The sequence below is a fragment of the Ambystoma mexicanum genome, chromosome 13, assembly GCF_040938575.1.
Source record: "Ambystoma mexicanum isolate Mex_15411 chromosome 13, UKY_AmexF1_1, whole genome shotgun sequence".
NCBI lineage: Eukaryota > Metazoa > Chordata > Amphibia > Caudata > Ambystomatidae > Ambystoma > Ambystoma mexicanum.
In genome coordinates, this window is record NC_090938.1 from 368883567 (window position 1) to 368910502 (window position 26936).

The 26936-nt window shown below is 43.0% G+C and overlaps 1 protein-coding gene across 8 annotated transcripts in view; it reads left to right on the forward strand.

Moving 5' to 3' along the window:
* RPGRIP1 (RPGR interacting protein 1) overlaps window positions 1–26936 on the forward strand; it is a 638645-nt gene that overhangs the window by 298081 nt on the left and 313628 nt on the right. For all 8 annotated transcript variants that reach the window (XM_069633891.1, XM_069633894.1, XM_069633896.1 and 5 more), the window contains one exon: window positions 729–943. In XM_069633891.1, the coding sequence (XP_069489992.1) occupies window positions 729–943 (215 nt within the window). The remainder of the gene's footprint in view (window positions 1–728; window positions 944–26936) is intronic.

The following is a 26936-nucleotide window of genomic DNA, read 5'->3' on the forward strand; positions in this document are numbered from 1 at the left end:
CCAATTCACTCCTGATTGTGTGGCTATGTTTGTGTCTTTCCATCTCTCTTTCTTAAACATACACACATTGGCATTTTATTGTTCCTATTTTGGCGCTCTTTCTTTCCATCCTATTGCTGGGGCCCCTTCCCTTGATCATGCAATTGTTTTGTCCTTACATTTGGATTGTTTTTACCTGGGTTTATTTTTCTCTTCATTCCTTTCATGTTTTCCAGTTTCTCTTGTCTCTTTCTTGCTGCTTTTCTTTCATATCTGACTCTTTTTCATTGGTCTCTCCCACAGCCTACTGATATAGCTTCCTTACTGCGTGCTTCAATCTCTCTTTCTCTTTCTCTCTCTCACCCTCTCGGTCTCCGTCCCTCCCTCTCTCTCCCTCTCTTCCCCCTATCATCCCATTCTCTCCTTCTCCCTCCCACTCTCTGTCTTTTTTTCATGTTTTTTTTATTTGTGTTTGGTTGTGCAAAACCTTATACAAAATGTGTCTCAGTTCCCCTCTTTCTCACTCTCTATGTTCCCTGTCGCTCACCTTCTCTCTCTCTCACCCTCTCTCTCTCCTCTCTTTCTCCATCTCTTTATCTCCTGTCTCCATTTCTCACTCTCTCAGCCTCTCTCTCTCCCGTCTTTCTCCATCTCCCTCTCTTCTCCATCTTTCTCTCTCTCTCTTCCTCTGTTTTTCCCTCTCTGATGGCCCCTACAGAAAAGCACATCTTATCCTTCATATTTTGCAGGTGATTTTGTTCTTAACGACTCCAGCGGGAACCCAAACGGCTCCATCAACTTGAGCCTGGGGTGGAAGTTTCCCTATAAGTCTCCAGGGGACCAAGTCATTGAGGGGCCACCCCCAGCAGACCGAATACACCAGCAGTCCCTTGAAGCCCTCATCGAACGGGAGAAGGGTCTTCTGCGGAAGGATGGCGGGGTCAAGGACATGGTCCTGGCACAGGTAAGGAATGACAACGGGCAGAGTGTCATGGAATGAGGGAGGATTCTGTGCACAGGTAAGGAATGACAACGGGCGGAGTGTTATGGAGTGAGGGAGGATTTGAGAGAGAAGATAGAACTAACAACTTGGACAACTATAGACTAGGGTGCCAACCGACACTCTTTGAGGCCAGCAATAAGAAGTAAGTAGCTTAGCTAACGATAGTATTCTTGAGGCTGCATTGCTTACTAAAAAGGTGAAGAAAGCGTCTCAAAACAGGATTAAGCTAAAAAGGTATTAAATGGATGGTGCCCAGAGAAGTGCCAGTGGGCATGATTAAGTCAAAGCTGTCCCTTCGTCACTCTTTGATGTCTATTGTTAATCTCCCTAAGTGGCAGAGAGTATTGCCAGAAATGGGTCCCTAGCTCACTGCACCTAGGAGGAAATCAAGTAATCTCTCACTGAGGATGCCCGGGGAGGCCGAAACATGTCTGGAGTTGCTTGTGTACCCGTACAAAGGGGACACGGCCTTGCAGACGTATCTCGGGCCACTCTGCTAGCATTGGTGGCAGGACTGAATGATTTGCATAGGGCTGATCCTCTTCTGTAATGGTGCACAACTACTTAAAAACAATTGAATAAAAGCTGCTCCACTGAGCGATGCCACTCAGAGTCCGACAGTCATCACATTTGGGTGTCTAGTGGTTTCATGCTTTAGTTAATCAGACACTCAGATTATAATTTGTGGCGTGAAAATAGTATAAGTCCTGGGCCACCCCACTCTGAAAAATACGATCTAGAATATAAATAGATATGCTTGGTATAGTCCAACATCCAGTATCTCATTTCTAGCTAGGATGTTTCCAACTGCAATAAGGCATTGAGGTACGGCAGCTGTTGTGGGATCTGAGCTCATCAGCAAATAGATAACAGAGAATATTTGCTGGACATGGTGGGAAATTGTCAACTGTCCATCTTAATGCTGCTGGACTTGTCAATGGCCATTGACTGCCTCGACCAACTAACACTAAATATCCTGACTGATGGAGGTGTAGGTTCTGGGAGCCAGGGGATGTCACAGGCAGGGCACTTGAATGGGTTGCATCTCCTTGTGAAGGCCGTGTCAAGTCTTCGATTTCAACGAGGACACAGTACCGATCCCAATATCACTGCTGGATTCCTGACGAACTTACATTGCACTCCAATGTGAGAGTAACTGAGGAACAATGGAGGTCCCAAGCGGTTCAGGGCTATGAAGGGGCTAGAGCAATGGAAGGCAATCTGTGGCTTCTAGATGTCTTTGCCTATGACTCCCATGAGCCATAACCATTGACTATACTGGCTTGGGATGATGGAAGCTGTAGGCCAAAACATTGGCACAGCCACAAGTTTTCTCCCCCTTAGCGAGAGGGAGTTGAAACTATGGGCAGTGGGTCAGGTCTTGTGGTTAGACAAAGCAAGCACCTAAACATAAACAGTTCATGTAATAACCCACATAAGTACCCTGACCTTCTGAACATATGAAATGTGTTTTGGGCATAACCAGTTGTCCATTGTGTGTTGGGTCCCTATACAAACATGTACTGTATAACATCCACTCATCGAAAAAGAAGGGTGTCTCTGAACTTGCAGCCGCCTGGGCCGATGAATTGAATGAGAAGGTTAGTCCCCAGTGTTGGCAGAGAAGTTGCAACAATGTTCAGCTCTCGAGCATTGACTGGGGGCTAAGAGCTACGCAAACCAAGCTGCTGTTTAGAACACACTGGTCGCCAGAAAGAATGTTTAAAAGATGACTCTCAGAGACAGGTGTTGGAAGTGTAACCAATCAGTGGGCACTCTGAGTCACCTACTGTGGTTTTGTGTGAAAACTAGAACTTTCTGGGAATAGGTTTGTGAGCGGTTGGGTCTGGTACTCCAATGTTTGATCCTGAGAATGGCCACGCTTCTGATTCTCTGGTATGTCACCCCCTTCAGAGACCTATAATTTTCAAAGAAAATATGGGTATTAAGAGGGTATACTGTTCTTTTGCCGCAGGATTTTTCGTCGCAGGATTTTTATCGCCGTTTTTTTATCGAAAAAGAAATCATCATTTTTTTTTGGGGGGGGTTTAAAATTAAATAAATATTTGTGGTTGAAAGGCAATAATTTAAAAAAAAAATAATGGGGGGTTTGGGTGGGTAACCCCCCCCCCAAAAAAAAAAAACGAGCTTTTTTCGATAAAAAAACGGCGATGAAAAGTCCTGCGATGAAAAATCCCAAGGCAAAATAACGTAGAACCATTAAGAGGCTGTATGCTTGCAAAAAGAATGATCTTGTGTGCATGGAAATCCCCTGACAGCTTCAACAACGATGATTGGGTGGTAAATTAGCTTACTGTGTCAATGTTTGAAAAAGCAATTTTAAAGTATAAAGATGAATCTGACAAATTCAATGACCTTTGGGGTCTATTCTTGGACACCTATGGTTAATTGTCACTTTAATCATTTACTGCATAAGTTATGTACAGTTTACATGATGCCCCATTGTACCGACTGTATAATCTGATTGCATTTCACATATGTAGCCTGTTGGATGGATATTTGATGGCGGGGCATTATTAGAGTACGTTTTTAGGGGTGAAAATGTGTTTTTTCTCCCTCTTTTCTTTCTTTTTGCTTACATTTCGCAAACACTGCTGTACAGGCATTGTTGTTATATTAAGTTTGCTAGATTTATGGAAATTTGTTTTGATTGTACTGTTTTTACATGCATATCTACTACCTATGATGGTGATGAAATAAAACATTTAAACTTGAATAGAAACATGTACTGCACATCAGTTCGTAGTGCTTGACTATGCAAGTACACTCCTGACTGCGCATAGCTTCTTTCCAGGTGCAAGCCTTTCACAGTGAAAATCACCTCACTTGCCCAAGCAGATAAACTAAATCAAACCTAGAACCTGCTGATGCCAAGCAACTGGAAAGGCATCCCTTCTGACTGAGTCAGTAAGCTCATAGGAGATCCGCCAAGCCATTGCATCAGTGTCTCACTAACTCTGCTGTTGCGGGAACTAGGAATGTCTTCTACCTGGAAAAACAAGGCATGGTTCTGGAAGTGGCCACATTTTATTGGACCTCTGATCTGCCCTCATCAATGGAAACACGTATTACCTAGCATCAAAGCCATGGTTGGCCCCTTTCATATTAATCTAATAAAATGGCTGTACAAGAGACCTGTCAAATATAGTCTTTTGCTGTCCTTTTGCATTGATTCAACTTTGGTAACGCACCCATTTGCTTTCTAGCTATGCCCTGTCCTACAATCTCATGGCTTCACACTTTCTCTGATATCTGAACCCAACATCCTGCTAATGTTATGTGCAATAATCTACACACTCAAGGAAATATAAGAGTACGCACCATGTGCATTTCTTGAAATTGTCTACAATTCTTACACTTTTGGTATTTGGTATATGCCAAAAAACATGAATTGCACTCTTTCAGGAAATAACAGTATGAACAAAAAACGGGGGGGGGTGCCCTCCGGTATGTGTCTCCACCCTAGTAGTAAATACTAAAGGAAATTCATACAGTTATCAAGAAAATCCCATAATGTCTTTGGCCAATCAGCATTCTTCTTTTTTATTCAGACTGATGCATTGCTGTTGCTCCAGTGGCAGAAGGAATGGCCAATCCTTGTTGGGCAAAATGTCCATCATCAGGAAAAATCTCTACAAATAATAGAAAGGTGATCATCAATATATGCTCAAGGAAAAATCAAAAATCAAACCAACATATTTACAAACAGGGGGGGGCGTGGCTAGCTAGCCATGCAATAGGACTTGTCTCACAGAGCTGCTCCTGGTGATCCGAGATTGATCCGCTGAAAACACGCTTAAAAACGACTCACGGCATCCATAAACAGAGGCAGGGACGTCGGAACGTGTGCTCTACACCAACCGTAAACTTCAAATGAATCAGAGGTTTAAAAGGGACAAAAAGAAGCATTGTTCGAAGGCAGCCGCAGCGAAAGACTGGGGCACAAGATGGCGGCTAACAAAGGACTCGAGCTTGATGTGGTGGAAGCTGCCATTTAGACCCGAGCGGTGAACTATGAAGGCTGGAGGAGAGGATTGTGTTGTGCGGAGCCGGCTGCAGGGAGAAACACGCTCGTACTACAGAGCCCGTTGCCGCACTGGGAATGGAAGTGCATGGCACCGTGGACACAACGTTTGCGGTGCGGAGGGGTCTGAGAGCAGCGGCGGCGGGCATCGAATAGAAACAAGGTGTTTCATGCGGCTACAATTGTAGCAATGATGGAGCCGACCAGGGCTCTGTGAGGCTTAGGTGAACCCAGAGCGGACAGCTTGGAGCGCCACTGCTGCGGCACGATCAGCGGCTGGCAGAGGGGATACATTGTTATAAAAACACAGGACACATTCTGTGTTGGGAAACCAGCGTGGTCCTACTACTGCCAGCTACTTGAAATTGCCAGGCTGGAGCAGGCGTAGCAGAGACATTGTTACACTCCCGGATGCAAGGTTTGGGAGGCGAGAACGTTGCCCACACGAAAAAGGGCAGAGAAAGAACTGGAGCGAGATGCACAATATGGTTCTACAGCACCTAAATGTAAAAACTAATAAAATCATATGCTCTCCTTCCCTGTCATCATAACAGAGGGGATTATTGCCCTGCATGCGCAACTAGCTGGAGAACAGTGCCTTATTGATCTGTTTAAGGGCACAGACTGGAGCAAAGGTGCTGGCCTTGGATATTATCAGTGGAAAATGGAGTGCATGTGCTGAAGACGGAGGAGGAGGTAAAAAGAACAAGCAAATGGCCCTGAAGAGTGAATGAGCTGGACACTGGGGGTTATTACTGGAGAGCATGGTATACAGGGCTGAGTTAGGCTATTGATGACACTGGAGTAACCTCAGTGAATGCAGACAGTGGAGCGGAGAGTACTATGAGCCCGAGAAACGGTTGGTCCTGCTGGAAGCCAGAAGCAGTTTACAAGCCGCAGTAAGGACAATTGGAAACATGAGAGGACATAACCCACCCGAAGATATAGCTTAACGCACACGAACAAATACAAGGGCTCATCAAGGGCAATGGCCCCAGGCCAGAAGTGACTCACTGGTGCCACAGTAAGACGAAGAAGCAGAAGCAGAATTGCCACACCACGGTTAAGTAAGCTCAGACACATAACTAATATCGCAAGATGACGGGGAGAGGAGCCAAGAGCAAAAGCAAGCAACCAACGATGGAAATATTTGCCAAGACACAGCAGTCTCCTGCAGCGACGACACACAGTGGCGCGACCGCACCCGCGGAGAGTACCCTGGCGACAGAAAACTGCCAAATACTAACGGCTATAACAGAGTTGAGAGACTCATGGGGGATAGCAATGACGGACCTGCAAACTTCCTTGGAGGCTAAAATAGATGCAGTGGGCATAGAAGTTACCCTGCTGTGACAAGATGTCAGGGCGCTGGCAGACAGAACGAGTAGCCTGGAGAGTGTGGTGAAAACAAACACAGATACCAGCATCAATAATGCAAAGGAGGTTCACATACTAAAGCAGCAGGTAGCTAACCTGGAGAACCGTGCGGAGGAAGCTGAAGAGAGGGCGAGAAGGAATAACATCCGCGTGGTCGGCCTGCCGGAGGGGGAAGAAAGCCAAGACCCTACAGACTATGTGGAGAACATGATCCTACAAGAAATAGGGGCCGTCAAACTCTCGCAAGGATTTACAGTGGAACGCGCACATAGAGCCCTCATGAGGAAACTGAAGCCTGGGGCCCCTCCCCATGCAATAATTGCAAAGATACTCAATTATAAAGATCGCGAGAAGATTTTGTAGTACTTTTGTAAAGGGGGAACGATCGAAAGAGCTTCAGCCACTATCACAGCGTATCCTGACTACACAATGTTAGTTCAGAGGCAACGGTACAGCTATGTGGCAGTCAAAAGGAGGCTATGCACAGCCGGAATCAAATATATGCTCCTGTACTCTGCGAAATTGAAAGTGTTGCACAAAAGCAGAATGTTCTTTTTTGACACCCCAGAGGACGCAGCGACATGGCTGGACCTACAGGGCTGCCCGGAACGAGATGCGGAGCAGGCCCATGAGGAGCACGATATGTGAAAGGGATATTATATGCATACTGAAATGACATAGAGCAGGGTATCCCAGTAGCGACTATTATAAAGATGATGATAGAGGGGCACGGACGGATAATGTTGAAACTAGGCTATGATATCCTTGATTTTGTTGAACTTAATGGACTGGAATATAGAATGTTGAGCACATAAGTAAATTGAGTAGCAATGCGTGGTTGAATTGAAGCAGGTAGGAGCGGCAGGATGAAGGCACCCTGCCCCCCGAGTAGTAGTAGTAGTGGGATAGCCACCAGGGCGACCTCATCCTACTGAGCTGCGAGTACAGGCTATTGCCAGAAAGAGCTAGATGCTGGGGTGCCTGAGATCCAGGGATGGAGCTGGGCAACAGTTGTGGGGGTGATGTTAGGGATGGGAAGGGAGGTGGGAGGGAGGGAGAGTGGGGAGTTTGGTGTGTTTTTAGTTAAGGGAAGTTCAAATTGGGAACCGAGCCTATATAGACTGAGATGGAACTTAGATCTGGACCGCACCGGTGGAGGGCGGGGTGGAACTCTAACAGGCCATGGGGGACCTTAAAATAATTACTTGGAATGTCAGGGGCTAAATAGCTATTTGAAGTAAACAAGGTCATGTTGTACCTGCGAAGGCAAAAGATAGACATTGCACTGCTGCAGGAGACCCACCTGACACGGGTAAAGTGGAGATGATTGCTAAGAAATGGAAGGAAGTTATGGTGGGCTCATCATATTCTGCCTATGCTAGGGGAGTGCTTATCTGGGTGGCGCGGCATGTCCCATTTCAGCTGTTGCAGGAGATAGCTGAGATGGACGGGAGGATGGTTATACTGAGCATTGTAAATACGTACGCCCCGAATGAGAATACAGCAGCATATTTCAGAACAATGTGTACAAATCTTAGCGTGTGTATGGGGAGTGCGGTAATCTGGGGAGGGGACTTTAACTGTGTACTAAACCCTAGGGTGGATGGATCGGATGGGAAGATGGATAGACCCGCCCCAGCCACTAAAGCGCTGCAGACATTGCTGGATGACTTTGGTCTGGGAGATGTGTGGAGGATGAAATACCTCCAGGAAAGGCAATACTCGCAATATTCCGCCCCGCAGCAGTTGCACACTAGGTTGGACTATGTCTTTGTTACACCAGGGGGTAATAACAGAATCTACACAAGTAGAATATAAAGCAAGGGTCCTTTCGGACCACTCGCCCCTGATTCTCGGATGGCAATACCGCCCCTCGAGAGCAAGGATTCCGACATGACGTCTCCGAGCGGAGGCACTGAAAGACCCCTTTTTTAGGGAGGATATGAGGGAGGAGATTATAAACTATTTTGAAACGAATACCGGCAGTGTGGACTCGGCGGGCATACTGTGGGAAGCCTTTAAAGTTGTGATGAGAGGGGTAGCCATAGCAAAATCTAAAGATCTGCAAGGGGGGATCCTGGCTGACCTACGGGAGACAGAAGGGGAACTGGAAAAGGCATTGAGGGGAGAAAGTAGTACTAAGGCAGAAATGGAATTGATACTCAGGCTGCAGCAGAAATGGGCGGGTCACTGGGAAAGACTGTGTAACCTCAATTATAAGAAATATATAGAGAGACAGCATGCGGGAGGGGATACACCAGGAAGGCTTTTGGCGTGGCTATATAAGAGTGAATCCCCCAGATCCCCGATTAGAACAATAACGAGGGAAGACGGTAGTGTGGCTGACACCCAAGAGGGAGTTAATCAGGAGTTTGTAGACTATTATAGGCTACTAGATGGAGGTGATGGGGAGAGTGATCGCGAGACGATAACAGAAACACTGGAGGATATAGGACTGCCCAAGATAAATGCGGAGGAAAGAGAGGAGCTAGACGCACCGATTACCCTGGAGGAGCTAGAGGAGGTGGTGAGACAGTTGCCCACTTGTAATACTCCGGAGGCTGATGTACTCCCAAGTGAATTTTATAAAGTATATAAAGAAGAAGTGCTTCCCCCACTGTTAGAAATGTTGAACGAAGCGTTTGAGTTGGGAAGATTGCCAGAGTCACTTATAGAAGCGATCATAAAACCGCTTCCCAAACCTAACAAGCCTGGGCATAGCTGCGGTTCCTATAGACCCTTGTCGATGTTGAATCAAGACAGCAAGATATTGACGGCTGTCTTGGCAAATAGACTGAAGAGGGTTATTGGTAAACTAATACACCCTGATCAGACGGGTTATGTCCCAAATAGGAACATAACCAATAATCATAGACGACTCCAACGAGTTATTGAGTTTGGGAGCGAGAGCGAGGGTGAAATGGCAATTGTGTCTCTGGACGCAATAAAGGCCTTCGATTCGGTCAAGTGGCCATGGCTGCTGGTGGCCCTGGCGGGTTATGGGATGGGATCAGGATATATACAGTGGGCGAAAATGCTCTATAGTGAACTGCTGGCCAGAGTTAAAACGGGAGCAGTGATATCGGAAAGATGGCAGCTTAGCAGAGGTACAAGACAGGGATGGCCCTGGTCTCCAATGCTTTACATATTAGCCCTGGAAACCCTAGCAATATACTTGAGACAACAATATGACATCATAGGCATTGCTGTGGGTGCAAAACGACATCTGATCTCCCTGTATGTGGATGACATGCTGCTGTACTTGCGGCACCCGGAAGAAAATCTCCAATACATTCTAGAAATGATGGAGAGATATGCGAGGTTGTCCGGTATAGCAGTGAACCCTCAGAAATCTAGCATGTTCCCTCTGGGCGCATGTAGGGGGATTCTAATGGAACAGTTACCGGTGTTACAGATACCATGGGCGGTTAGTACATTTCGTTATTTAGGGATAGATGTATACCACACAGTGGAAGAGGAGGATAGGCACAAAACGGAGGTAGCCATTAAAAAAATTGAAAATAGCATGAACTTTTGGGTGAAGCTGCCCTTTGCAATGATGGGACGAGGGGCAATGCTAAAGATGGTGGTCCTACTTAGGCTCCTGAACTACTTTGGGAATATACCACACCTGATACCCAAGAAGTTCTTCATTAAACTGACTAGCGTGTGCAGGGATTTCCTGTGGCATGGCATGCGAAACAGGGTGGCACTATGGAAGCTACAGAATTTTTATGAGAAAGGGGGGATAAAACTGCCTAATTATGAGGTCTATTATGTAGCGAGCCAACTGCAATATGTTGCCAAATGGCTCTCAGATGATGTGACCTCCGAATCCAGGTTGTTTGGACAAGATTGTGCCCCATTTTACTTGAAAGAGATGATGTGGTTGCCCAAGACAGAAATGGAAGGGCGTTCCCAAGATCATGATACTAGGATGGAAGATATGGCGCAGGGCATGCCAGATGATGGAGAACCCTGCCCAATGTTCCCGGCAGGTACCACTAGTTGCATTGACAGGGGGAGAAAAGCAGCTCAGGATGATAATCAGGAACCACTGGGAACCGGTCAGGCTAGCAACAATGGGTGATATCTGGCGTGAGGGGTCTATCATAGATTTTGAGGTGCTGGGTGAGGAGACCGGGTTACACACAGGCCAGTATATTACGTACCACAGAATGGTGCAAAGAATTAAAAGAACATGGCACGAAGCGGCACTGGAGGAAGAACCGGATGCTACCATAGATATAATATATGATATAACTGAGGGGGGACATGAGATATCTAGAATATACAAGATGATGATGTCTAAAGTTGGGAAGGAGGTAACACAATTGAGACAAGACTGGGAAGCAGAAGTAGGAGCCCCGATGAAGGACGGGATGTGGGAACGAGCCCAGGGGTACCATAAGAAGGTGTCGAGGAATGCAAGGTTAAAGCAGACACAACTGTATGTCAAGCATAGGGCGTATATGACACCCCAGAGGATATCTAGGTTTGAAAATGCAGGACGGCAAGCATGCCCAAAATGTGATGAGGAGAAGGCGGGTATGGTACATATGTTTTGGTCATGCCCAGTTATTGAGCACTTCTGGAGTGAAGTTGCACAAAAACTAGTGGAGAAGGAGGTCAAGATTGTGGTGGTTACAGTGTGGGCCTGTTTGTTGGGGGGTGCCCCAGATCACAGAAACTTAAGCATGTGGGTAAATTAAAAGTTCTAGCATGTGTGCTTGCAAAGAGGAGAATTGCTATGGGGTGGAAGACATGCCACAAACCACGAGTAGAGGTGTGGTGGAAAGATCTGCAGAAATGGGCGGATGGAGAAACCATGGTATGGCAAGAAGCGAACAGTGCAGGGTGGGAGGAGGAGACAGAGACCCTGATGGCCTGGAAAGTATTAATAGCAGAGTTGTTTGGGTCAATACAAGACCCGACAGAACCCATGGAAGGGGAGTCCCCACCACAAGATGTAAGAACAGAATGGGGGAAGTAATAGGCTCGGAATGGGGGGGTGGGATAAGGGAAGCAGTGATCAGAACTAAGTAATGTACAATTGGTCTGTTGATATATGCACTGCATGTTTGGTTTGTATTGTTTGTTTGAAAAAACTAATAAAATTGTTTTTAAAAAAACATATTTACAAACAGTAACTTTCAAAGGAAGCATACCTGCCTACAAGTGAAGCTATGATACTTTGCCAATTAAGCATGTCCCAAAAGATAACATGAAGCAATGATTCTACGCTCATTGAGCCTGTTTTCAAAAATGACACAAAGCGAACAAATCATAAGCCCAATATAACCAGGGCTTCTACATATCTAATTCAAAAGTGACGTGAAAATACAGACACAATGCGTTTCCACTACCTTGTCTCCTGTAAAGCAGTTGTCTTTCCAACAAAGGCTCAACATAAGGAAAGCTAAAGAATATATTTCAAAGAAATCATTCAGCGACTCAGAAAAGAAGCTCACGCCCGACTCTGCCTAGAGACTGGCACATTCACTGTAAATGCTGTAGTAGTGCTTATGTGACTTACCAGTGTAATCGCCAAAGCCCTCCTATCTAGGAGTGCCTGAGCGTCCGAATGCTATCCTTACATGTACAGATCAAAATGTGCGGGACAATCACATGCGTGTGATGTCATCAAAACGTGATGACATCATGGCGTAATGACATGTCATGTAGCGATCGTAAATAGCACAGCAGTGCTATTAAACAATAAACTATATATCTGCTGAAGATAAGTAGAGGTATATAATATAAGGAACAATGTAGGTGAAGAATAGGAAAACAAACAAAATGGTATTACTTTAGATAGAGACACAAACATGTAAATACTGATGTAAAATCACCATTTACACATGATGAGCAAACGATGTGTTCATTATAGTGATGAGTCATAAAAAAGGTACGTCACATGTACGTGGGTACATCAGTAATCATATTATAATGCACATAATGGTGTATACATTAAAAAGTATAACACGGGCACGGCAGTGGCCGTGTAGTTATGGTTAAGTTGCTGTTTCCATAGGAAGAGCACTTTTTGGGCGGCTTATAACTTTTCTCCCCCTGGACGAATCATCACCAAACTTTGCAAAATAAGTATATGGGCCAATCTGAATTATTTTGCAAGGTTTGGAGATGTTTGTTCCAGGGGGGCAAAAGTTATAGGGGGGGTCCCAAAACGTCTTTTTTTCTCATAGACTGAATGGGGGAAAAACTTTGCGCATGGCTACAGTTCAAACCGCTGGACAGATTTTCACCAAATTTGCGGCAGGGGCAGCAGCTTGGTCCCGAAAGCGTGCTTTTGTAAGTTTGGTGACCTTCCGTGCAGTACTTTTCTTTGAAATTATCAAAAAGTAGGTCTGAAAAAATTAGTGATATCTATGTCCGCTTAGCGGTCACACTTCCCTGTTCAGTCCACGGACAAGATACCGATTGGCTAAGAGGCTGGCATCATGACCGTGGACACGCAACGTCTCTGCCCATTGGCTGCTGCGAGACGTGTTCTGCGTCAGATTGTTTGGATGTGCCCGACATCTTGGATCCGCCGAAAGCAGAGCAACAACCAGCGTACACATGCTCTATTTATAAAACTCTTTTGCTGTGTCACAGAGCGTTGGGAAAGGTTCAGACAGTAAGACATGAGTGATCAATGCATTTGTTCTGGGGGTCGGTCTTCATGATGTACTTTCTATGGACACCTTGTACGCACAGAAAATGTGGGGTGTAATAACGATAGCACTTTAGTCCATGCAGTGGACAGGAAACTTTTAACTGTTGGAAACACATGCGTAGTGGTAGCCAACATTGAAATTGACAACATGACGTGATTGCATTACTTTTTCCGATGTCTATTACTATATTCAGCAGTACGCCGCCATGGGTGTCACATGCTACAGTGGTTGTGGCCAGGGCCTAGAGTCTTGGATGAATGGCCGTCGGCCGAAGGCCGAAGGCCTTCCTTCCAAGACTGTAGGCCCTAGCCACAACCACCGCAGCATGTCACACCAATGGATACACCCGTAGTATTGCGTTTCGATTGGCAAATTGTGGGGAGTGCATGCAGTCTTGGGTGCATGGCCAAAACCAAAGTTATAAGTACTAGACGTGGAAGCCACAGTACACCCATCCCATGTAAGATCTATGGACATACAGCTAGGCGTGAAGCCTCTGGCTGGAAGCACTGAAGGATACCCCATCTGTAGAAAACCACCCCTACCACACATCACTGAGGTGGTTGTGGAGAGACCCTGCACCCAATAACACAGTTATAATCTCTTTATGATGTATTTCCTATGGCCCCCTTGTACGCACAGCAAATGAGGGGTCCAATAAGGGCACTATTTCAGTCCGTCCAGTGCACAGGGAACTTGTAACTGTTATAAGGACCCGCATAGTGGCAGCAAACATTAAAATTGACAACATGCCGTGATTGCATTACTTTTTCCTACGGCTATTATTATATTCTTTAGTACGCCGCCATGGGTGTCACATGCTACGGTGGGTGTGGCCAGGGCCTAGAGTCTTGGATGCAAGGCCGTCGGCCAAAGGCCGAAGGCCTTACTTCCAAAACTCTAGGCCCTGGCCGCAAATACTTCAGCATGTCACACCCAGAGATACCCTCTTACTATTGCGTATTGATTGCCTGGTTGTGGGGAGTGTGTGCACTCTTGGGTGCAAGGCTGAAGCCCATGCCCCTAACAACAAAGCTATAACCTTTTCACTTACAAGCCCACATGGGTTTCATGTAGTGCGGTGGTTGTGGACAAGATGTGTACTTTTGTGTGCATGGTTACAGGCTGTATGCCATACACCCAAGCATGCACCGAACAGGAAACTGGTAAGCACTGGAGTTATAAGCCACTTCACAACCATATATTGAAATGTATCGCAATACACCTAAAATGTTAGGCCCTGCCCACAAACAGTGCAGCATTTCAGACCTACACAGACACCCCTAGTATTGAACATCAGTCAGGTGGCTGTGGGGAGAGTCTGCAGTCATGAGTGCATGGCCGCAGGCCATGCACCCAACAGCACAGTTATATGTAGTGTACTTACAAGGTACAGTGGGTACAATATGGTGTGGTAGTGCATCACTCTGTCGGCTGTGGGGAGGGGCTGCAATCATGGGTGCATGGCCGAAGACCATGCCCCCAAAAGTACATTTGTTCATAGTGTAGTTATATGCCACAATGAATGTCATATGGTGTGGTAGTAGTGGCCAGGATGCAGAGTACTTTAGCTAAGTAATAAGCACTGCAGTTGTAAGTAACTATGCATTTGAAATACTGTATACCCATACATTCATAATGCTATGGCCTCAAACTCACCTCTGTAGCCAGTGGCTACAAACTACTGCACCATATTAGAGCTATTGGTACACTTGTACTATGCAACATCATTAAGATGGTTGTGGGGAGGGCGTAGCGTTTTGGGAGCAGGCCATGCTCCCAAAACCAAGTGTGTTCATAGTAAAATGACAAGACACCATGGTTCCGATATGCTGTGGTGTTTCTGGCCAGAACCCAGACTCTTGACTGCATGCCCAAATGCCATGCACCCAAGACTGAAGTCATAAGCAGTGGAGTTACAAGTCAATATGGGTGTGGTGTAATGCGCTAGTTGTGTTGATGCCCTAGTGTCTTAGCTTCATGGCTGCAGACGATGGTCCGAAAAGTTAAATTTATAAGTAGCTAATTTACAAGGACCATGGTTTTGATATGCAGCGATGGTTGTGGATAGGAACTATACTCCTTGTACCTTGGTCGTAAGGCGTAGGTGGTACATTACTCACCGAAGATGCAAGGGCCAGCCTACAGGCACTGCAGTATATTAGTACCATAGATTAGACATGTAGATTCCCATGTGTAGAAAATGACTGCCAATATACTTACTCCTTACTTTGTTCAGAATCCACATACAACTTTTAAATGGCTATCGTACTTGACGGAAGTATCCCTTTTTCCATTTCTGTGATAAGAGAAAAAGGTGTGTTAGTGTTTGCATTTTTTGAAAATTTACTACATTGCATAATAGGCAGTTTACCTTTTTTTTTTACCCTCATATTTAGTTTACAAACCAGTGTACTGTGCATTGCGCTCAGTTTCTGTGTTTGCTTTTCTAATCCTTGGGTCTGGGGAAAAGAAATCCTTGTCGGATTTGTTTCCTTTGCGTGCTTCCTTCATCTTTCTGATCAATGTTATGTTTGTTGCCTTCCTGCTGATTTTTAACAACAGTTAGATACCTGTAGGCGTATTCTAACTGTGCATTTGTTCCTACAGATTTGTGATACTCATTAATTTGTGTCGTTGTTATATCCTGTTTCCTTCATCTTTCCAATTAATGTTTTGTTTGTTGCCTTCCTGCCGATTTAGGTGTATTCTACCTGTGCATTTGTTTCCAAAGGTCTGTGATAATCATTTATTTGTGTCATTCTTCCATCCTCTCGGGTAGTTAGATACCTGTGGGCGTATTCTAACTGTTTGTAGTCTTTCACATAATTTGTTGACAATCTTGAAGTACACATTATTTCATAAATGTTGGCTTTAAGAACATTAAATACACATTTGTTAGGTTAGCTGGCAATCTCTGCTTTAGAGTAATGGCGCTATCATTACATTCAAACCATCCACAATTATTTTTAATGTATGCAGTGTAGTGACCTGCATTGGTTGTAGCTCCTGCATGGTAGATTATACCTACTGTTGTAAAGGTTTTCTTTCCAAGTGACACTTGACCGTGTGTGAATCCAGTCAGTTTGCAGTTGTTTTTGGTGCCATCTGCATTATAACGTAGAAGCATAAGTATTATGTAGGCACTATGTGATTTTATCAGTAAGGTGGAGCGATTGTCTGAATTGCAAATAGTACATAATCTGCCATGGTTTGCATTTTGTACAAGTTGCTGAAATGGAATGCTCTCACAATTTGGTATGGAAACATACACAAATCGCTCATTTGGGATTTCTTCCTGTATCACTTTGCTACAGAGAGTGCATGTATGTTTCCACATGTACGAAATTTGGAAGATTTCATTTACAGGTATGCTTTTGTTTTCCAATACAATAGTATGTACATTAGAAATTCTTGTGGATCTTCTTGTGAGTTCATAGTGAATCTCACCATTCCAGCACAGTCGTCCAATTGTTGCCTTACTCCATGAACACTGTATGTGTTGTCAGGATTGCTTGTTGCATTTCTATGCAGCACTAACATTTGCAAACACAATTGGTCTATACTTTGCAGGTAAATATTATTAACAATTGGTGGCAATTGAAATAGAATATTCATTGCTATATTTGCATAGCAACTTACCCCACTTTCATTTGCAAATTTGAATGGCCCAGCAAGTTCTGTATCTGAGTGCATTTTTCGGTTTTTCTGTTGCTTCTTTGCCGACGTCCCTGGTTTACATTCCCTAATAGGTTGTTCTATGTTTGCGGTAATTGATGAAACTTTAGCTTCTTTTCTTTTCTTTGCGGAATTTGCTGTTGAATTCTGTTGCATTTCTGTTCCATTTACTTTTCTTTTACCATGTTTTACTTTATCTGGAACAGGGTATTTTTTCAGATGAGGGGTGTACAGTGAACACAATCTATTGTATTCTAGAATGCAAGAATATCAGCTTTGACTTTACTTGAATCAAAGTTTATTGGCAATAGACCGTCAAGTGTACGTAAGCGTGATAATGCTACGTAGCTCATGCCCTCCTTAAACACTCTGTTTCCTATATATATCAATGCTTTGTCTAGGGTAAGACCTTGGGATTTATGAATGGTAACTGCACATGCAAGAGTTAGAGAAAATTGCTCTCTACGTACATACATGTCTTTGAAGAGAAGGAATCGAGCAATTGAGCGCCCTATCCTTTTCACTTCTGAAAGTTTATCATAGCGAATATTTACAAACTGAATGTTGCTATCACGTGGGTATGATTGAAAGCCAACAACTGTGCCCAGTGCTCCATTAACTAGCCCTTGCTCTACATCGAGGTTACGTTTAAGCATTACTCTACAATTTAAGGATAATTTCAATATTTTTCCAACCCAGCAGTGTTGGAGATTGAATTTTCTAAACTATTTAGGCTTGTTGTGGCTTGCTCACACATGGGTACTGTCATACCATGTATGTCTAGTTTGTCTGTGGCGCTAATTTCTATTATTGGTTGCATTTCTTTCTTTAACATTGTTTCATTGAATTTGAAACAGCTTGCAAGAGTTGGCATTAAGGCCATACAATTGACATGTTTGTGCGCTATTTGTTCCATAACATCAGTTGCACATGCATTATCGCCATAAAGTGCATGTATATGCCGGTTTTTCAATACAACTTGTGCTTCTTGCGATAATATACCAACTCTAATACTTTTTAAGATGTTGGCATAAGTGAGATCTGCAGATTGCCGCATGTTCTCAGTTAATTCTCTGTATTGGAAATGTTGCAAAAGGTTATCATTACCTATGCTACCAACAGTTTTCCGGCAGAGTTTGTGGCCTAAGGTTTTAAAAATTGGTTCACCTTTCACTGGTGTCAATTGTAGACTATCTCCGAAAACGATAATGTGTTTCCCTGCAAAGAGTTCTTCGTTATTACTTTTAAGTACTTCTTGCAATCTGAGATGAATCAAAGCCAACATTAGGTTGGAGACCATGCTCACTTCATCTATTAGTAGCATTTTCATTTGTTTCAATACTCTGCGTAATTCCATTGCAGCTTCTGCAAAAGGTTTGTAGTAGTCTGATTTATTTTGATGCTCTACTGGAAGCAGTAGTAATCGGTGTAAAGTCACACCGCCTATGTTGTAGGCAGCTAAACCTGTGGGGGCCGTTACAACAGCTGACAGTTTGTTGTTTGTCAATTGTTGAAGGAACTTGCTGATGATTCTGATTAAGAATGTTTTCCCTGATCCAGCTTCACCACTAACGTACAGCAGTATAGGTTTGTAATTTTGGCAGGTACATTCTTTATTTTCGTGTTGTACACCATGCACAATTTGTTTTGTTGCATCTTCCAAAATGGTGCTCTGATCGTTGTTAAGTTTTGCTTGTTGTACAGTTAAGTCTTCTGTATCTTCTTGATACTGATACAGGGTGGTTTCTACTTCTGCCATAGCTACTTTAGCCTCATTTGCTATTAGTGGTTGTACTAGTTGTTCTTGACTTCCTGTTCCAGAAGGTTGACTACTGTCGGAAGAGTCCTTATCTAGTTGGGCCTGAAGTTCTTCTTCCTGTTGCTGCTCATTGTGTAACATTGTTTTGTACTGTGTGAAGTTCACACCAGTGATAGTGCTTTCATTTGCTTTGAAAGCATCTTCATAGCAGTCATAGTTATCTAGTATGTCTTCCTCTTTTCTCCATGGTTTGAAAAGTTGTAACAGAGACATGTAATATAGTTCTTTCTGTTGAGGAGTTTTTAATGACAATTTTACATGATTAATTAAGCTTCGTTTGGTAAGTTTCACTAAGCTCCCTTCACAATCAGTCACTCTATATCTACGTTTGCTTTCATCAGGTTTTACATTATTTTTGTATGCAAAGTTTTGAGCTATGTGGTATAGACACATGCTTTCCAGAGTGCTACTCCTGTTCGGATAGTATGTGTCCAGTAAATTGTTTTTTAGAATGTCTTGGCTGTTGGGATCATTTCTGGCAATTGTTTCTATGTCCTCATATAATTTTAGCACTCTTTTTCTAGATTTTGCAGGACAAAGACTGGGCCATACTATGTTTTCTGATTTTCCATACAAAGCAGTGCCGGTTAAACGATCTGCTGCTTCATAGGCCCCACATTCTCTATGAGAGAGCGTTTTTATGCCTAGACTGTACAATTTTTGTGATAATGTTTTGTCTGATGCTAGGTTGTGAAAACAAGGACATAATATGAGGCAGGGTAACCAAAAAGGAAACACACCAAACACAGGTTACAAAGGAACATACAAAGCACTTTATTTTATACTGAATCCAGTTACAAAAGAACAGAACAAAATTCAGATAGCTATCGACCCTCAGTACAACACAGCGAACTCTGGCGTGGTTCGGTGTGCTCAGTGAGTGCAAATATTCATTGAAACAGTCAGGCTTTTATACATTTCTCCAGCCTGTTGTCCAGCCTTTCTTCAGGTTAACCATTCCATAAGGTCAAATCTAGTTCATCTTAGGTTTATACATTAACAAGAAGAAATGGTAATAATGTATGCTCTAGGCCTAACATTACAATGCGGGACTTAATTTATACAATATAGTTAAGCAGGTGTTCTCATTCAATTATAGATCAGTTTCGGTGATACAGGCAATCGATTGCACACAGGTCAGCAGAAGGACAAGGTCTCAGCTCATGACCCTAACAAGTGGCCTGCAGGCAAGTTATACATTAGCTGTACAGAGGTCATGACAATCGAGTTCTGTTCTGAATAACATAGGCTACCATTTTAGCTTACATGGTCACTTTATAGAGCAAGAAAACCTAAAATGGCGGCTTGACCCAAAATGACAGTTTACATGGTTTCTAAGGTCAGGACCTTGCAATGCGAGTTTATTCACATGTAGTTTATAAGCAGCTTGTTAGCAGCTTGGCGTAGGCCAATATACATATATTTATAGCAACAGGAGGCACAATATAATTTCTAGTTTGACAAGGTCATCCCAGATGTCTTGAAGCTCTGTTTTTTCTGCTTTTGTTAAGTAGGCTGTAACATATCGTGCAACAGCAGTTGAATTGTCTGCAATGTACTGCACATCTATGTTTGAATTCCATAAGAGGGCAATGATTGAATTGTAATCATTGATATATTTTGATTCTTCACTTCTTTTTATGTAATACGTGTTCTTAGGTGATTTACCTTTAACACTATGTCGAACTGAAGACATGAAGTTGTTTACTTCACCTGTTTCTGTAACTGGTCTAGGGAAACCAAAGCGGCATTTGGTGTAGTATTTACCTTTGTTTTTGTATTTGCTGCAACAATATTTGCCACATTTGTGTCTTTGAAATTGTAAAATCTGTCCATGCAGCTCACTATGTGTCTGTTGTGAAGGAATTTCACATGTGACATATTTTTGGATAAACTGCAAAACAGTGCTCATCTGTCGTACCCAAATTTCGGTGCACCTTTGATCCATAACAGCATGTGAATATGTGGTGCTCCTCTCGCTTGATATTCTTTTCTCCAAAAGAAGTGCTGCACTTCTCCAAGGGGAGGAACAGTTTTATTGCAAATAAAGTGTAGCATGGCAATGAAACGATGATGGAAATATCTCGAGACATTAACTGGATATAGAGAGCAAAGTTCTCCAGGTGTTAATATATCTATGTTGTTTTTGTTGCTGTTTTTCTATGCATAGGAACTCATGTAAATCTTCCCATGCATATTCTGCACAACTTAGCGTAACAAACCAAGTCGGTGGTCCAAGGTTTCTGATCATGCAACGCACGTCTCCGTGCCGTCTGAACCAGTATTCCTTTGTACCACGCATATCGGCAAACAAATTTGTTATACTTGATTGTAAAACCTCATCTTTTTCCTGTACTTTTTGTATTAACTGCATAGCTGACATATTTTGAAAGTGGGTTCCAGATTTAAGAATGTGTGCCACTCCATAACATAGTGTTGCTAATTCACTTTCATAGAGTAGGTGGAATATGTATTCTACATTTTGTCTAAATCTGGGATCTTGCGAATACATTCGTAATTAGCGGTATTCTGATGCCCCAATCTGAGTGGGTCTATCATCGTATCTTCCACCTTTGCCAGTAGGAAATAGCAGTGGAAAAGCATGTGCTTCTATACTTTTTCCCCCAAATACTCATTGGTGACCCTTTGGTTTGTCGCATTTGGTAAATTTCTAGTGCATCATCTAGGCTTTCATTGGAATGCAATGGATGAATTGTGTAATGGTCCAAAAGAGTGGATACTGTAGCTGGATCCAGAAGTTCGAATTGTCCAGTTTCTAATGGCTCTTGAATTATTTCAGTTGTTTCCCTTAAGCTTTCATCAATATTTATTTCCTTGTAGTACTCATTATTGTCTTTTAGATATTGCAAAGCTTGTCTAACTTTGTGTAAATCCACTAATTGTTGCCAACATTTTTTGTCCTTTGTTGGTACTCCATTTACCAAGACTATTAAAGGATGCTCTATTGAACGTTCCACTCCTAGAGTGTGTACATTTTCCGTTAGATCTAATGGCAAATAAACTACTTTGCCACAAATGCCTTTCGCCATTTCAGAGGAAGGTAATTTTGCTGTTTTTGGATGAAGGCGTATAATTGCTTGAAATGGGTGAACTGTTTGAATTATTATGCTCTCATACAAATTGAGCTGTTGCAGGATTTTTGGTAATGGAAACAATTCCAAATTATTTGTAATAGCACGTGAAGGGGTGTGGTTGTTGTCTAATTTTGTAGTACAGTAACTGCAACATATTAGGCATTCAGTTAGTTCATATTTGTTTTCAGCTAAAAGGTACAGAGCTAATTCAAACCATTTAGAGTCTTCCTCGTCTTCTATTGTGTATGCTATGTCCACATTTTTTGTGTTCCTTTTGTAAAACGTTCTGCGGCAACACACACACACGATTTGGTACTTCAGCCGATGACCTTTTAAATTTTACTATTTCTTTTCTGTATGTGTGTAATAGAAGGTTGCTATGTGCAGAATTGTTGCTACTATGTTCTAAAACTGTTGCATTTTGTAAGTGGCTCTCACTTCCAAAATACTTTTTCTGAATACGGTCAATTTCTTCTTGTAAGTATTTGGGTGTACCATGCAGAAGAGTGGTATTTAAATTGCCTAATTCTGAAGCTGGACTTTTTGCATAGTATATTTTATACACAAGATTTCTTACATTGGAATGATGTATTGATATTCTTTTGATATCATGGAAGGTACTTTTGAAAATAGGCCCAGAAATGCAGGCTAATGAATGTCCTTTTAGTCCTGTGTATTTCCGCGCTGGACAAATATCCATATTTTGCAGCACTTTAATTTTACTTTTGTCTTTACCTTTTACATATTGATTGAGGAACTGACGTAAAGATTTGAAAGCTTTGTTTGGAATGGTACACATTGATGTGCACGGCCATTTGTATACTGCCGGTGTGGTTCTCCTGAATCGAGAGGTAATTCTGAGTTTTCGGGGGATAGTTTTGTAAGCATTGTTTCTTGTTCCATGATGGTAGTATTGATTTTCTCATACCCTCATCCACTGCTATGGATGGCAATTGTGTTTGTTTGATTTTGTTTGTATGCTTCTTTATTGAAATATGGTTCTGTGGTTGTTGTGTGACTCCATTCACCACCACAAACATGTAAGCAATTATTTTTGTTCACATTTCGTTTATTGCTGAGTTTCTTTTGTAGTGTGGTACTTAGTTTTGTTAGTGCTTTCATCTTATTTAACACTAATATAAACAACTTCCTTTTGAGAAGGATTGCACTGTCCACGAGAATTAACTTTCTACAGTAGGTTTTAAGGGGTGAGGATGATTTCGGTCCTCTTCTTAGAAGATTCTGAAGGGCTCTGTGACGAAACATTTTTGATAAAATACTTTTTTTTACTATGGGTTCTTGTTACACTATCAGGATTATTAGGAGCATTGTTAGCTGTACTGGTAGCCATTTTTTTGCCAACATTTTTGTGTTTTGTGACACATTTTGATGGAGGAGGTAAAGTTTTGGTAGTTGAGACTTCCTTTGTTTTGCTAACCAACTGCCTTAGCTGGTTTGTTCCAAGATTCTCTACAAACTCTACAACAGGTGGATGCTTACATTGGGCACTTTTATTTTTTTTTGCTCTACTTCTGCGTTCCTTTCTACGGAGTTGCTTTTTGGTAGGCATTCTTTGGTGTCTGTTGAAAAAAAAGGTATACTTTGGTCTGTTGTCCAATGTATGTGTGCTGTGTGCATGTGTGCATGAGTCTGAAGGGGAAGCTCGTTGTCATGGTGTGTCATTGTGCATTGAACTCTTGCAATGATTTGGTAAGGCTACTTTACTGTTTGTATACTACTACAATGTGCTTCAGATGAGAGTACAAAGTGGGCGACTTGTGACGAGAACCATTATTAATAAACGAAATGCCATAAACTTGCAACAGCAACTTCTTTTCTAAATTTAACCTTCTAAGGATTACGTATGTTATTTGTGTTCCAAACATACAGGGATTTGTCAGCCATTCTGCCTGTTATTCTTTGTTCAATAAATGGATATTTGTAGGTAGAATGGTTTAGAAATCAATGTTTGCTTTGGTGCCCAAAATAACCAAATAACCCACGCAGCCTCTTTGAGGAGTAGTTACAATATAAAGGTAGTACTGTGCTTACTTTTTTTTGCAAGATGACCAGGTTTCCTCGGATATGTTGTCTGCAGTGTAGATGCTGTTGATTCTCAGGAGAGTAGTCTTCACTGCGATTGAAAAAAACAAAATCAATTACTTTGTGTGTTTACAGCAGTGATGATACTGCATACATTAATTGTGCTTCTTTCGTCAGAGCATTTTACTTTCATATATCAACCCAGTGCTTGTGTGCACTTCACTTCACTCTGTGCAGTGTTTGCATGATATTTGCAATATGGTACTTGAAAGTCCTTCAAAATTGCTAACAGTTTTAAGGTTATGGAAATGCCTTGTTTTTTACAAGGTGCACTATGCATAGGAGAGAGGTTTGTAAGCGATAGGGCACAGTAGTAGATCGGGAAACATTTTCTAAAAGCACAATGCCGACACATCGGGAGACCCTCAGAGGGAGCGCTTACTTTTCTCATACGATTACATTGCAAGTAGCATTACTGTAGGCCGTACACAGTACACAACTCCGACATTTCCACATACACAATTGAGTTCTGCCCTAAATAGGCATGCGTGCAACGTTTGTACAGGTTATGCGGAAGACAGTAAGCAGTTGTGCGGTTTGTCAATGACAAATTGGACATCCTTCACTTAAAACGGGGAGCGTTCGTATGTATTGCCTATGAACATTTAGTGGCATTATTTTGTCTAAATTAAATCATAAGGGTTGCACATGTTCTCTGATTAAAATATACATACCTGTACTCTATACTCATGCATGTGCGCATGCATGGAGCTGTATGTAGAAATTCACAGTACTTGCACAGTAGCTTGTGAAGTAGGTGCTTTGCAATGATATGCGACTTCCATTCAGAATCATCGACAGTAATTTTGAAGTGCATAATGTTGATGACGGAGTTAGAATTAGCAATGTTTAATGTGATTGGTGGATGGTTGTGCAACTGCTTAGTTGTGTCCAATGAGGGACTCAATTTGTTACCGCTGTGAAAAGGGTGGAAGGACTGGGTAAGAGTTACATGCCGCACGTAGGCAACGCTTGTCTGCAGGTAGGGCGTGCCACATATGGGTTTCTACAGATAATCCTGCATGGGGACTGTAGGCATCAGCCAATCAGATGTTCACATTACTCTTTTGTGTCGAAAGACGGTGCGCACACTGAAGATGGCAGAGGTGGAGAGGGTCAGGGTTTTGGTGTTTGGAGACATTTTTGTGCATGGCTTACAACACTATGCCGAGAGTAGGCATGTGGCACACCATTTCGATGTCAGAGGAGTGGAGGTCGTATGGAGCGCAGACACTGATGCCAATGCTGCGGCAATTCTGCAAGTTTGCAGAGACATGCGTACAATGACCACTCCTCATGTGGTAATTTTGCACTACGGTGCTTGCCATTTGGGATGCGTGAGTTCACGTACTTTGTTGGCAGATTTGGCACAGTTGGTAGAAGCACTCATGACCTTCTTCCCAACAACGAAAATCATTTTTTCTGCTTTACTCCCTAGAGTAAAATGCGACAACAATTCTGTTTTCTGTCCGGATCAAAGAATTGGGAGGTGTATCATCAATCGCGGCATGCGTGCATTCATGCTACGAGCTGGTATGTTTTTCTGCAGCCATGATAACATTGCTCCAAGCAATGCAGATTATTTCGAATCAGATGGTGTTGCGCTATCTTCTTTGGGAAATGCAATGTTCTTTTGGAACGTAAGGCTTGCTTTAGAGAAGGTTCTGTAATGGTTGTAGGAGCAAAGCAGGGACAAAAATACAAGCAAATAAATAAAATAACAGATGTCTGTACGGTATCTGGCCAAAAATAAAAAGAAATGGTTCTTTTCAGAGCCCACCTTAAAGGGGAAAAGGGGGAATATTACTTTAATGAACCGTCGTCACGCTCTGATCCTATACATGTCTGCGAACATGGCGGTAGTTTGCAGCCAGCGCATATCACCAATGGGGATTCAGCGGTGGAGACGCATGCAAATGAGAATGAGCGAAGCTAGGGATTGGTCCATAAAGTTCAGTAGGTGTGTTCTGACCGGCGCACTTTAGTAAGACCGTCTTCTCCCTGACAGACGACCACAAAGCCATGGCTTTCCATGCTCGAAAACAGATTATCTGGATTTTGGGAGACTCATGGATACATTGGTTGAAGGTGCATGCAGAAAGCTGCCGTTTATCTGCAGATCTCGGATTTCCTCATGTGGAAGTGCACTGGCATGGCGTGCGTGGCATGAGGTGGCTGGACTCTCTCTGTGTTACTTTACTGACAGAGCGTCCTCCAGATATACTGATCATTCATTGCGGAGGAAACAGTTTAGGCCATGTCTCTGGAATTTCTTTGCAATTTGCAATGAAGAAAGGACTTGCGAAGCTCATGGACATGTTTCCAAATTCTCAAATACTTTTTTCCCGTATTGCGCAAATATGGCTGCGTTCTTCTGCTTTTGGTCCACAAATGGAGAAAGCAAGATGCAATGTGAATAAGGCTGTTTGTGCCTTTTTAAGAGATGTCCTCTTTCCACAATGAAAACATTTTGTTTCGCAGCTCTCTCATTTTCTGCAGAGATGGAGTCCACCTCACATATGCTGGCAATCAGATTTTTCTTCGCAATGTACAAAATGCATTGCAACCTCTTCTGAAAATCCGTTTTCTCCAATCCACAGTTTTTGACCCACACAACACACCACCGAAAGGCTCTTTTCAGAGCCACCACTTACTCCCAGTGTACACTTCATTGTGTTTGCTCTGCTTGCACCCTCCTTTTTTCCCCCTACGACTGTCTGTGAACTTTTCCACAACTCTGCGGGGGTCTACGACCGTCACTTCATAATTCTATTGTTAAACTGAGAAAGGCGGCTCTGAAAAGAGCCTTTTCTGTAATTGTTGTTTTCACGTTTATTGCTTCATAGCACACGACACATTAGGAGAAGAGGCCAAAGGAGGGTAAGGAAGGGAGACCAGCCACGGGGATCAGAAAGGGCAAGTGAACAGAGAAAGATATAGGGTGAGCTTCATTTAGGTAAGGAGCAGATCTTCTGGTGCTCTGTGACTGCAGCCTCAAAAGCACTTCGAAAACTCTCCCCCCTGCAGAGTACTGCGTCACAATACGTACACACTACTGTCACCTTTGAAAGGTAAGGGTCAAAAGCATTGCGAATGGCTTGTGAGGCAGCTGGAGGGAGGTGCTCCCCCACAGGTGGGAGGATCGGACACAGAGGAT